The sequence below is a fragment of the Amblyomma mixtum genome, chromosome 3 (assembly GCF_055824585.1).
Source record: "Amblyomma mixtum isolate Tamu chromosome 3, ASM5582458v1, whole genome shotgun sequence".
NCBI lineage: Eukaryota > Metazoa > Arthropoda > Arachnida > Ixodida > Ixodidae > Amblyomma > Amblyomma mixtum.
Window position 1 is genome coordinate 252,742,795 of NC_143014.1, and position 13,419 is coordinate 252,756,213.

The 13,419-nt window shown below is 45.1% G+C and overlaps 1 protein-coding gene and 1 pseudogene across 1 annotated transcript; one reads left to right on the plus strand and one right to left on the minus strand.

The window, feature by feature from the left end:
• Positions 1 to 29: 29 nt before the first annotated feature.
• Positions 30 to 4,088, minus strand: LOC149354378 (uncharacterized). The gene is made up of 3 exons (XM_089583308.1): positions 3,403 to 4,088; positions 3,048 to 3,250; positions 30 to 2,442 (listed from the first exon to the last, which is right to left on the minus strand). The coding sequence occupies exons 1-3, from the start codon at positions 3,817 to 3,819 to the stop codon at positions 1,944 to 1,946; spliced, it is 1,119 nt and encodes a 372-aa protein (XP_089439434.1). The 5' UTR covers positions 3,820 to 4,088; the 3' UTR covers positions 30 to 1,943.
• On the plus strand, positions 1,128 to 7,378 carry LOC149354379 (uncharacterized; annotated as a pseudogene).
• Positions 7,379 to 13,419: the final 6,041 nt, after the last annotated feature.

A 13,419-nucleotide genomic window follows, 5' to 3' on the forward strand; every position in this document is an offset into this window, starting at 1 on the left:
CATGCAACCAAAAAAGATAAGTTGGCCGCCCTGCTATTCTGAGCACTGAGAACGAATTATTTTTAGTTCTTGTGACCTTGAGACTGGGATTGTTTCAGAAGGACATCGGCCACCGCTTCAGCATCCACCAAAGCACAGTGAGCCGCATATTTAACAAGTGGATCAACTTTTTGTTCATGCGGCTAGGAGACATGCCTTTATGGGCATCGAGAGAAGTGGTTGACCACTACATGCCTGAAGAATTCAAGCTGAAGTACCCCAAGACTCGAATAATTATAGATGCCACAGAAATCAAATGCGAAGACCGAGCTCTTTAGTGTTGCAGTCAGAAACTTATTCTAACTACAAATCAAGCAACACCTTTAAGGGCTTGATTGGTGTTACCCCAGATGGTACACTGACATTTGTTTCGCCACTAGTAACAGGATGCGTCTCGGAAAAGGAGCTTGTAAAGAGAAGTGGATTTCTCTCCTTGCCATTTGATAAGGGGGATGTCGTTATGGCAGATAAAGGGTTTACAATTAAGAACCTCCTGGAGCCCATAGGAGTACACCTGAACATGCCGCCATTTCTGACTAATGGCCAGTTCACGGAGGAGCAGGTTGCAGTGACAGAAGCAATAGCATCACTACGCATCCACGTTGAGAGGCACATTCAGAGGATAAAAAGCTTTCATATATTTGATAGGAGGATCCCCATAACTATTGCACCACTTATTAATCAAGTTTGGACAGTGTGTGCACTTCTGACAAACTTCCAAACACCTCTGATGAAGCCATTGTAATTGGTGCTCATTAATCCCATCTGAAGGTACTTCTGAATGCTGTTTCAGGTGTCAATAAATACCAAAACTTCAACTCACATTGTGCTTCCTACAAAGAATGAATAGTTCCTCTAAGAGTGTTCGGATTTACATTGCACAACTGAGCTGTTGCAAACAATGAAAAGCAGTAAAAATGAGGCCAGAATTTATTGCTATTCTCTGCAGTTACCGAGCCACAGCATCTATATTTGGGCTCTTCAATGCTCATCATGCAGCATTTCCAGCAAATCAAACAAACCTTTAGCGAAAGTAGTTTTTCCAGACACTTTTGCAACTTTAGTGCCGAATGTGCTACAAGTAGTCCACCACATAACCTAGATGCAAAGGTAGTCGCCTGGAAACTTTTGGTAATGATCATAAATGAACATGCGTACAGTTTTAAGACAGAAATGTGTCCGATATGTCTGGGCCTGGGTGTTATGCAATGACTTTGGAATGAGAGCATGATTGAAACAGACAGGCAAAAATTAGCAGGTAGAAAACTAGAATAATGTTCAATGCTTCAGGAAGGGAATGACAGTAACATAGGCAGACAACCATTGGAAGCGGTAAAAGAATACGTCTACTTTAAGAAGGTAGACGCTGGAGATGCAGACCATGAAAGAACTAATTAGGAGGATAACAATTGGGTGGAGTGCATTTCGATAAAAACGAAGTCTACCAGTACTACTCGGAAGGAAGGTATATAACCTAAAGCTTACTAGTTCACATATACAGGCTGAAACTTGGAGGCCAAAGAAAAGGGTTGAAGTAGAATTGACAATGCAGCAAGCTATGGAAAGGAAAATGAGACAGTAAGGTGACCTGCGGTCCTTTATGGTACAGAATGGATTCCAGGAGAAGGAAAGTGAAGCAGAGGGTGGATAACATTGGGAAGTTTGCTTAGCTAAGTCAGCTGCAGGTTGCGCAAAACGGTTAATTGGCACGGTATAGGAGATGCTTTTGTCGTGCAGTGGACTTAGCTTGGCTCATCAATGTACCTTTCGGTGAACTCCTGGCACCGCAGCTAAAAGATGCCCTGCAGGAACTAGCATGGAACACAACTAAGTTGAAAACCACTTCTGTGTATGTTTCATGCAAACACCTAGGCAGTTGCCACACGATGCATTGAGGAAAAAAGCTAATTTTGCTGGGATGTTTGCAGCGAATTTAGATATGGCACAGCCTGCTGGAAGTAGAAAGCATCCAACTTTGATTTCATTGCCATCCAGGCCCTCTCAGAATACTCTACTCCGCAAATTACAATCCAGGCCTCTGCAAAAACTACAAAATGAGTCCATTGTAACCCTGAGCAGTACATCTGCCCCATAACTTGCTCGTAATATGTACTTGATTGTTTTAGGTGTGGAACAGTGTCTACAATTTCAATACAGAAGTCTTCACATGTTACTGCTTCTTGAAGGGTAGTGGTCCCCTTGCTCCATGGGCACTTCACCTCAATGAGCCCACAGGGAGGGTTTTCTTGGGAATCGTATACGACGCGGTCAGGTGTTGCACCTAGCCATGGAGATTCAGGACGCACCATGAGCCCGCACGTGTTCACAGTGACATTGTGGCCGATATGCTCCATGCACTGTATGTAGCGCTGCACAGCTCGTGGCTCATTTGCTGTTCCGTACCTGCAAATATTCAAGAGTGGACAAAATTGCAAGGCTTGCATGGATGAATTTTTTTCATAATTCTTATTAAATGGGTCCTTCATTTACTCTCCAAGTGCTCCAGAAGCTAATTCAAAATAGTAATGAAACCATGCTGAAATAGCCTACAATCCAGAAACTTGCATGAATATAAGGTAATTTATATGCAATACTTTTTAACTGTGTAGGACTAGGGGCCAAAAGAACACACGGGTTTTAAACCTCTCTCTAAGAAAACTGTTGCTACAAAAAGGCAAATAATTTTCATTAGTTTTCTGTAACTGGTCAAGGGGCAAGAGAAGCTAGGATACACCCAAATGTGCATGTAAACAAGCACAAAAAGAAGGCCCGCTTTGAGGTTAAATAGCCACTGCTTCCTGGTTGCATCCATTTTAATTTCAAAAAAGCTACAATCTCATGTGTTTGTTTGGATACTAATGTTAAGGACAGTACAAGAAGGTTACTGTGCAAGGTAAATCTTGTTGGCAATTAACAGTCAGGGAATGGCAAAGAATAACACTCAGTGGTACAAAACACTCTTATTTTGGATGCTAAGTACACATGTAATCAATATTAAATGGGCTCACCTCACTATTGGATTTGTAAACGCGTTTGGCCTCATGACATTTGCGACACCACGTTCTGTCCAGGCAGCCTTCCTTGCTAACACGGCACCAAATTTTGATGCTGTCAGCCTGTTCAGCCTTTCTTTTCTCCAGGTAGAACTGCCCACTTGTTGCCTGGTGTTCAGCTCCAGTGCTGTAGCATCTGCGTTACTGATCTGCAACCGCTGGAGATGCAACATATGGTTGCAAAAATATTAACTGGTGAACTTCTCAACTACTATCTTCATTTTCAACAATAAAAAGCCATCATAAGCATCAAATTCACATTATGACATGCAAGAGTAACAAACATGCTGAAAATAAAAAAATGCCCAACCTGGATGATTTGGTTGTTTGCCAGTTCTGGAGGTGGACACCAGCCATGGTCAAGAGGGCGAAACCTGTACGGTTCAGCATTTTCCAGCAGATCTGTATCTGATGTGGCAATCTGACTCCATGGTATTAAGCAGTCAAATGCGGTTGGCAAAAGGGGCAAATGAATGGACTTTGCTGAGCCAACAAAAGTTGGCCCAGCTTGTGTTTCAACATGCTCACAAGAAGCTGCTTGTGCAAGAATGGCTGCGAAGCAACCGTGTGTATCCTTTGTGCTTTCTGCCAGCTCCACTGTAGCCCCTATCTGCTCTTCAATGGACGGCATCTCATATCCAAAATCAAGCTTGGCTCGCTTTTGATCTGCCGGCCGCCCTTCACCAACCTGATGCCAATTTATTTTCATGACGTCTTCAGGTGCCATAGATTTTCTTGGCCTCCTCCACTGTTGGGGCAGTTCTGTTGGTGCGAGCTCCACAGGAGGCTCCTTGTGGCCCAGCTGTTGAAGTTTCACAAGCTGCTTCAGTAGAGCTACCAAATGGCTGCAGTATCCTGAAGATCCAGCTGGGCAACTGCAATGTGCTCTCTCCACAAGACAGTCTGCAGCAAGCACGAGTTGTACACTATATGGGTTTGCAGTTTTCTTTCTGCTCCTGTTGCAAACACATTGCACAGCAACAGCAGGTCCACTTGCACTGTGAAAAAAGAATACAGGTTCCATTTATGAATAAGCATGACTTCGTTACTGACTTAAAGGTCAATTGGTAAGCGCAATTTTATCAGTTAATTCAAAGCCTGGTATTCACAACAAGCTAAACACCAGAAAAACATGATACATGCCTGGCATCAAATTGTGCGCTTAAATCAAAGATTCAACAAATGACGAAATAATACTTCCGCTATCACATACTCGGCAGCATATGGTATCATAATGTATCGAATACCTAGCAAAGAACGCGTGCCGCCTAACGAAAACTGTGTGAAAGGCAAGGATAAACAAAGCATTTTTTGCTGGGCATACCACCACGGCATAGGTACCACGATGTCGCAACGGCTCGAACTGCCTAAATGTAGCGCGAGACGTTGCGCTAAAGCCATGCAAAAGGAGCGGTAAACGACAGATACACTGCTACTCTTTCTTTCCGCCCCTACTGCATCGGCGCCAGCACGAACACACAACGGAGAACAGATGACTACGAGAGCGGCGAACAGATTGCTACGAGAGCGGCTGCTTGCCCCTTGAGAAGAAACAGCGCAATCGCTGACAAAATGCAGAGGACAGAACACGAAAAAAAATGACCCAGAAGCTGTTCCTTTACACTAGTTTCTGTTGTTTCTAGCAAGGTTTCACGCTATGAATCAACAAAGCAGGCCTTTTCACCTGTTCGTGATGGTCAACGATCGTCACATATGCCGAAACGGCTTTTTAACACGGGCGTAAAGCAACGACCAAAGATGTTTGATGAAATGCATGAAGTAGTAATAAACAAAGTTTACTCACCCGTTGCACTTCGTTTTGAGCGTCGGCAGACATACATATGACTCTATAGCTTGTAGCTGCGCTGCTGCTGCCGTTCCGAGGTTTTAGAAGCGCAGTACCGCTCTACAAAGTCAAATGGAAACGTCGGCAGCACTGACAAGTCCATCTTCCATTCCTCCGTCATTTTAGAGCGTGAGAGCTTCTTATTTCTGCTCCGAATGCAAGAATACGTCGCGATAAAGCTATCACAAAACAGACGCTGCTAGCGCAACGGCAGCAGCACAGGAGACTCGACCCTTAAACATGGCGTCGCATAGGTGGTTCGCTGAAGCTCCGATAGAGGGCAGCAATTTTGCATAAGGTCTATTGTACGCGGCATGAATGTTCAGTGGCCTATGCTGTACATAATGCAAGTATTTTTTTGCCAACCTCAGATACCCCTTTCTGGGACCTTTTAACTGTGACTACATTATTGCAAATTTTTTTTCATTACCAGGCTCCCCTCTTAAGGGTCTTGGTCTAGCATTTGCAATTGGTATGGTTTTTTTCATTTGTGTTTGACGTATGTCACGCTTGTTTCTTTTAGTTATTGTGTACATAGATTTTTGGAAATTATTTTTATTTTCAGAGGGTGTGCAGCAGTATGCCCGCAAATACTGCACAATAATTAATGCCTTGTCTACTACTCTCCTCAATCTCGGCCGCCGCGGTGGCTCAGCGGTTATGGTGCTCGGCTGCTAAAAGACGCGGGTTTGATCCCGGCCGCGGCGGCTAGAATTTCTTTGGAGGAGAAATTCTAGAGGCCTGTGTACTGTGCGATGACAGTGCACGTTAAAGAACCCCAGGTGGTCGAAATTTCCGGAGCCCTCCACTACGGCGTCTCTCATAGCCTTAGTCGCTTTGGGACGTTAAACCCCATAAACCAAACCAAACCATCCTCAATCTCAAGGACAAAAGTAACTATCTGGCGCTCCAAGCTCCTTATCGTGTCACATTGCATACAGGCATCACCTGATAATGCACTTCTGGAGCCGAGACCGGAGCCGAGACCGGAGCAGTGTACCTATAGTTTCAACCTCGCCACAGCACCACTCGTGCGAGCGCTGTCTACGATTCCACTCCTCACTGTACGAAATGTGTAAAACTGAAGTTCTTTTTACATAAAATTTCGGCTGTTATAGAAAGAATGTCTGAGCAGCTAAAGAGGAAGTGTCGGTAATTTGGCTCTGCGCTAGAGAAATAATGGTTTTAAAATGCATGCAGCTCAGTATAGCTCAGTCTACATATTTATAAACTTATAAAGTGAACATAATCAATCATTTTCACTGATGATTGAGTATTCTATTTTCTGCTTTCAGTTTTACTGCGGCCCAGGACAGCTAAAGTTAACAAAGCAGAACGCAGAGATTTGAAAGTGTTTTGGAAGAAATTAAGAAAATCAGGCACCAAACTGATATGGATGGATCGGAGGCCCAGCAGGCACACCTACGTGACATCAAGAATTTGATGAAAGGAACCAGTTCAAGTTTGTCCAGCGCCAACATTTTTTAGAATGAGCTGCTTTTCCTGGTGACAAAGCGGATGCACTAATCTGACGGCCATGCCCAGTAATTAGTGGGTCTATCACCCGTCACTCAAGAAAAACGAAAAGAACTCGCAAGCGCAATGTTATTAACATCGAGTGCGATTCAGACGAGGACCGCGTTGTGTTTTCGAAAGGTAGCACTGGAAGCACACATGGAAGAGGTCCCACCAAAAGGTCACGAAAGTTAGCAAAGTCTCCTGCAGTCGACACATGGTCCAGTCCTGTGGTGAGATGCAACAGTCAAAGGAGACACTGCAGATATTGCAGAAGGCAGAGAAGATAAGCTGCATTGACCTATCGTACGAGTCGTCCAATAGCCTCGCGTGTTTTGGCGAAGTGGTCTCACCAGTGAAAAGGGAAAAATATTTTATCGTGAAATGTGAGGCCACTTTGCTGAACTACTCCACATCACTGGAAGCACCTTTGAGTGACATCGTGGAGAAGGTACCTGAGGAGTGCGGTGTGGATGCGTCCCAGGTGACATTGATTTTCAACGGCCGGCCAGTTAGACCAGCAGACACCCCAGAGAGCCTTAATTTGGCAACAGCGGACATTTCAGAATGCATCGTCACAAAGTACATGGAGATGGGCAGGAGGAAGAACACAATATGCATCAAGTTTCAGTGCTCCAACAAGCTAAAGAAAGAACACATATAAGTCAGTTTCATGGAACCCCTAAGGATAGGAGCCATGCTGCTTGGTAACAAGCTGGGCCTTCATATCTCCGAGCTCAAATTCAAGTTTGACGGTGAGTGTGTGGAACTAAAAAGCACACGAAAAGAGCTCGGAATCGAGGACAATGATTGTGTTGATGTTTGCAATCGGTTACAGATGTAAATATTGCTATTATCGCCATTTCCATTAAGGGGAAGGTGGGTCTTGAAAAATATTCTTTGTTGGTGTGGTCACAGTCATGAAATCGAAATATTATGGGTATGTGGTTTAGTTTCGTGTACAGAGGTTCCTTCAGAGTTCTCCTTGAGTTTTTTGTTGGGAGCTGTTACTAGGGGGGGGGGGGAGCCAGAGGGCTTGCTGGGGTTCGGAGTTCGGAGAAGTTCCGGTGCCATCTAGCCAGACCAGATATGTGCGCTCACCATCTGTGGACACATCTGCCGATACGCTGTCAATGCTGCATTTAATCCGCTTAAACATCGGCTCAAGAACGCTAGTGAACCAAACCGTGTCTTTTTTGAGGCTGGTCAGGGCGGAAAGCACCTGCGCATCTGTGTGGGCTCAGAAAATGCTAGCACGTGCAACTAATGCATCACCTCGAAGTTCGTGTCTCTGCCCACTGAAGCGCCTGTCGTGGAAGATGGGCTCGGCGGAGTCGCCTTAAAAAATAGTGGAGCGAAAGCGCATGCATAGTATGTTGCTGGAAAGAGTACGAATGGTACTTTTTGAATGGCACTTATCTCCTAAGTGTAGCACCATGTGTCGCCATAGTGACACTTCATGAGGCGAAATACAGCTGCTGGCAGTCAGTCCCACTAAATTTACCTGCCTGACACCTTTACAACTTTATCACTTCTGCGGCACAGTCAGTGGTAGGCACATTAGTTAAAAAGCAAAGAAAAACAAAACTGCCGTTATTGAAGTGTGACGTAATAAAGATATCAGGACCGTGATCGGGGTAGAAGGGAAAGGCGCGCCAAAACTCGAGAAAATCACAAAACCGGGGATACTGTTTGCATGGTGGTCCCGTGCTTTCCTACAATCCGCGCTTCTTTTACGTAGCGTTTGCCGATTTTACGAGTTTCTCAGCACAATCGAAACATTTTAAGTATGTCACTCATACATTGCAGAAGGCACGTTTTCTTCGGCAGAAAACCTTCCGTAAACTTGAAAGCGAACCGCCGCGCGTACGTTTCAGCGGGCGCCGCCGGCTGCCGATCCACACCAGCGGAGCGACAGTGCCGCCACCTATATACGTCGACCCAGCGACGAATACCTTGTGTGGTCAGTTGACTACTGGTGCAAAGTGCGTTGATCGGCTGCACCTGCCAGCCCGCTGAGACTGAGATTTACAGTGTGGGTTGAAATTTTTCAGGGTTCATGGTTTCTTTTTAGTCGACTACTGGGGAACGGGTAAGACTAAAAAGCTTTGAAACGTGATGACGAAGGATCTTCGTATCGTACAGCGATATAGAGCTTCAGGGGAAAAGCTTTGTCCAAGGCAGTGCTTTCTATGCTTTCAATGAGTGGGAGCTGCACGTGGCGACAAGTCTATTTTTGCAATAGAAAGCTGAAAAAAAAGATCACGGGAGAAAAATGGAAAAATAAATGAGTGCATGAAATCATGCCCTTGATTACAAAGCAGAGAAGAAATTTCATGCAAAAAATAATGCCACAAATGCCATATTTACATGGGAATTCAAATTGTTGTGACAGCGTCTTAGGAACACAAATTATTCTCCTCTGCAGAGAAGAAAGACACCTCTGTTTACTTTTTCCAAACTTTCACTCCCTTCAGAAATTTCTCGCGTGTTTCCGTGCTCCTATCTCATGATCTTCGTGCATTTCCTTTCATTTGATAGCGATGCTTTCATACTCTAAGGGGATTTGCATCCACTGTTAACTAGCATCCTGCAAAAGTTATAAATTTCTTGCGACTTTTATTCTTTTGACAATTGACAATTCTTTCGAAAAATTTTGACAAATCGGTGACACGTTGGCTACTTCTTGGCTACTTTTTGTTATTTCGTGGCTCGTTTACGAGCTTAGGACCTGGCAACCCTGCCAGGCAAGAGGAGGAACCGGTCTGGTCGGGCCGGCGGCGGCAGGCATGGAGGAAGAAAAACTAGGAGGGACCATGACGTCACAATCTTGAAGCCTAGTCATAAAAAATATAATAGAAAGCATCATGGGAAATAGGCCCTCACGTGACAAGGCAGTGGTAGCTCTTAGCTGGATTTCGGTTTCGGTTTCGCTCTCTCGCTGTACGAGCAACTAGGCGACCATCTGCTTGCGTTCACTGACGGCTCCGTGGTGAGCGCAAACTGCTCGCTCGCCGCAGCGGCCACCATCCCCGAGCGACGCGTGCGCTGACTGCGACGCAGTGGAGACACTTGGAGCACATGCTCCTTCGCTGTGCCGCTTCTGCAGTGCCGCGTCGCGAGATTCTCGCGGCCTGCAGGGCGCTGGGAATAGGTGGTGTCCAATCTGAACGAGCCTCAAGGCATGCTGGGTACTCCGACTTCCGGGTCTTTCGGCGAGATGCGCGTGTACGGCGCTCTGCTTGAAATGCGGATTTGCCAAGCTTAAAATCGCTCCTAATAAGTTAATACGCGCGAATGAAGTCGTAAAAAAGGTCAGCATGCTCTGCGTGCATTATTATGCCCACGCTCGACGTTCCGTATTGGAATTAAGGGTGGAAAAGCGTTGTAAGTGCGAACGTTTCGGCATGCGTCGTCTGTTCGTGCTGAAGTTTAGGACGATTCATTCACTCGCTGAAAAGTCCGCTTCTTGTTGCGGTTATCATATGGCTGCTACATAGTTCTCTAATATATATTAGAGTACATATTTCCTAGAGGTTTCGCGCTTCCAGGCGCTGAATATATGGACTACCAGCAACCGCAGCCTAGCATTACGTACGAGCGCACATTGTAGCAGGGTGGCTACGACGGCAAGGAGCTTGAACCGTGCAAATCCGCGGAGGACTTTCGGTACTTTTTCTATACACGCCGCGGTGGCCTAGCGGTTAGGGCGCTCGGCTACTAAGTCGGAGGACCCGATTCGGGACTCGGCGGCCGCGTTTCCGATGGAGGCGAAGCGCGAAAGGCGCCCGTGCGCTGCGCGATGTCAGCGCACGTTAAAGAACTCCCGGTGGTTCCATTTAATATGGAGGCCTCTACTACGGCGTCCCTGATTGCCCACGTGTCGCTCCTCCTCTCGAAAGTCTGTGAACTTATCAATGTTTTACAACCTTAGCAAGGGGCACAATCTGTTTTATTGTCGGTTCCTGTACTTGTCAGCTTAATTGCTTTCGTTGCATATTTGCTATGCTTTGTGGAATAATTACTGCAGAAGCTGGCATTATTAACAACTCTGTCATGTGATTTAATTTTAGTTGAACTGTAATGCAAAAATGCAACTGCATTACAAATGTGTTGAATTTTCAGCACTACTGTAGTCTTTCTGCCTGTACGAATTATGCCCCGACAAGCATGCACCGAGACATTGTGGCTGAAAACCTCCACTTATGTGCGCCAAGAGCCCAGATGGGAAGTTACATGGCAGCTATTCCAGCAGTGAGAGGCGTCCACTTACTGCAGCTTTGGTGGATGCACAAGAACTTTTCTCACAAACAAAATTGACTATGCATAGTTATGCACTGCAACTGCACTGCAATGCATTTCACACCCTGCATGGTGGTGTGGGACATTACAAGCTATTTACATTTAACTTGCACCTCTGAATGTTAAGAATTTCTGTACTCAATTTCCCGATGCTGGTTGCTGCTTTAGGTAGATGAAAAAAATGTACAAAAATAAATGCTTTGTTTTGTGCCATCTCTTGAACATTCACTAGCTTCAAGGATGTAAAATCAATGTCGCTTCCCATGAAAGCAGAGGAGAGCCTGTAGCCATTTTGCTGTCGTGTACTTCGTGCTCTGAGCCTAGTTGAAGGAGAACCACCAGCCTGTGTACAGACAGATGTCTCCAATGATTGGCACCTCAGCTGTTGATGCCTAGCTATGTATAGAAATGTGGAGATGTACAACTTACGCACCGTATGCACAATGTTCAAGGTAAGGTAGGTAAGTAACAACACTAGCAGCTAGGCAAAAGATGAGCTTGCCTTCTGTTTTTCCTAATAAAAACCTAAAGCCAAAACAAGGCATCAAAGCCTGCTACAGAGCTTCACTACAGGCACCACAACACGCACTACATCACTTGTCTCTTCTCCTTTCTTTGTTTGTGTTTGCATGCTTTGGTGCTGCTCCTTTTCTTAGATTCAAAACGCACCAACTAGCCCCAAAAGAAGTTTTATTGAATGTAAACAAAGTCAGGCACAATTAGACAAAACAGTAAGCAGGAGCCAAAAGCAGAACAAGCTCTTGACGTGGGCAGCTTTACTGTTGAACTGCAAGAGGAGCAAATTTCTCAGCTATTAACAAGAAACTCTTCTTGTCCTGTAGGTATAACATCATATCTCAATTGTCTTGCAAAACCTTTTGCAGCGCATTTTCTACAGCATGTAATAAATGAGTTTAATGCAGGAGATCTTTGTGACAAATAGTAAATTATAATAAATAGTATGGTCGAGCGTAAAAAAAATATCATGCTTCAGCTTTTACAGCACACACAGAAGCTTGATACGAGTTGTTTTCAGAATCTTCTACAAATCCCTGTTACAAAGTCTTGTGCAATGTTGAACAAAAGGCGTTTGCATCCAGTTCTAGCTTTGGCGTTAACAAAGCGGCACAGCTTGCACATTGATAAACCATCCCTAAGACACTAGTGATACCAAAAAGGCTGGAATGACTGAACACAATGCGTTCCTTGGCTTTTTAATAAAAAAACGTAACTTTATAGCATGATTATTACTCTTGATCGTTATGAACCCAACGACCACTAGACCAGCCTCTGCCTTCCTTGTAGCATCTTGCACTTCTTGAAATCACCAATGCACCTCTCAATTAGTCAATCATTAAGTGCAATATTACTACATGCACGCATGCAATGCATCACATATGCAAGCTATAGATGTAGACATTTATTTACTTCATGTGCATGTTCAGCACATAAACAGTGTGCGAATGACACTTTGCTGCACAGTGAGAGTTCAGTATTATAGCATTTGTCTCAGACGTCAATTCTACTAAGTTCTGTACAATGAAAGGTGAAAAACAGCTAGGCTATGTTGGCTGCCATTTATTTTTAATTGTGTTATCCTGAAGTGAAGCTTTTCCCAACTTACTGACTCAGAGTATGAAAAGAAAGGCAGTTAATAATTCTTATCACTTTCTAATGCGATCACCTCGTCTGTCAGCCTCCTTCTCCGCACACAGGAAACGTAGAAACATTACTGCAACATGCGGGTCCACACAAACAGGGAACTTATGTGTAACAGGTTGCTTAATTATAATTTTCGACACTTGCTGCGTGCTCATGTCGACTAGTGTTCTGGTGAAAACGTGTTTCAGTTTGAGCATGAAATTAGCGAAAATGGCCTCATAGAACAATTTATAACTCTTACAAGTGCTCGTAAACATGCCTTAACACTGCGACCAGAGCAGTGCCAGCGAACCAGATGCCGCCGTACGTGGCCGCGGTGTCGCCGTTTCGACAGCTGACGGCAGTAACAACACACGCCTTAAGTATTAGCTATGAATTCGACCTACTCGCATTCAGCGCAAATGTCTAGGAATAATCGTCCTGTCCTTTAACATCTTAAGTTGTCACGCTGTACTGACGGAGGCCGAACAGCATATATATTTGTAAACATAGCCCGCGCGGTGCTGCCGCCGTCATGTGAGAACGGTTGTGGCACATAGCCGAAGTCTTCCGAGCGAGAAATTGGTGCTCCTTAAGGAGATAAACAACCTACTTTACCGAATTCTTCAACTTCCACAACGCTCTCAAACTCTGCCGCCAACAAAATGCTCGAAGCACAGCATAGGGTTGACCGTCGCAGGCAGTCTGCCAGCGGATCAGACACTGTTCTTGCCGTTCCCTGTACTTGCTGGCACTCGGAACATGTTGCATTCCGTTGCAGTGAAGTTTCTGCAGGTTGTGGCAGCGCACAACATCTTTTTTCCAGCAATGTGAGCGCCAGTATTAAGAAAAGAAAGACCGAAACCGCACGTCTGCAAGCAATTCCTACGCAAACCAAACGACAGAAAAGACCCGGAAGTTCAAATTCACGTGACAAAGCTGCGCCGTGACGCAATGTCCGCCGTCAGTTGGACACCACCTATCATCCCGGACAGTCTCGAAGCGCTACTCCCAAGCAACCAC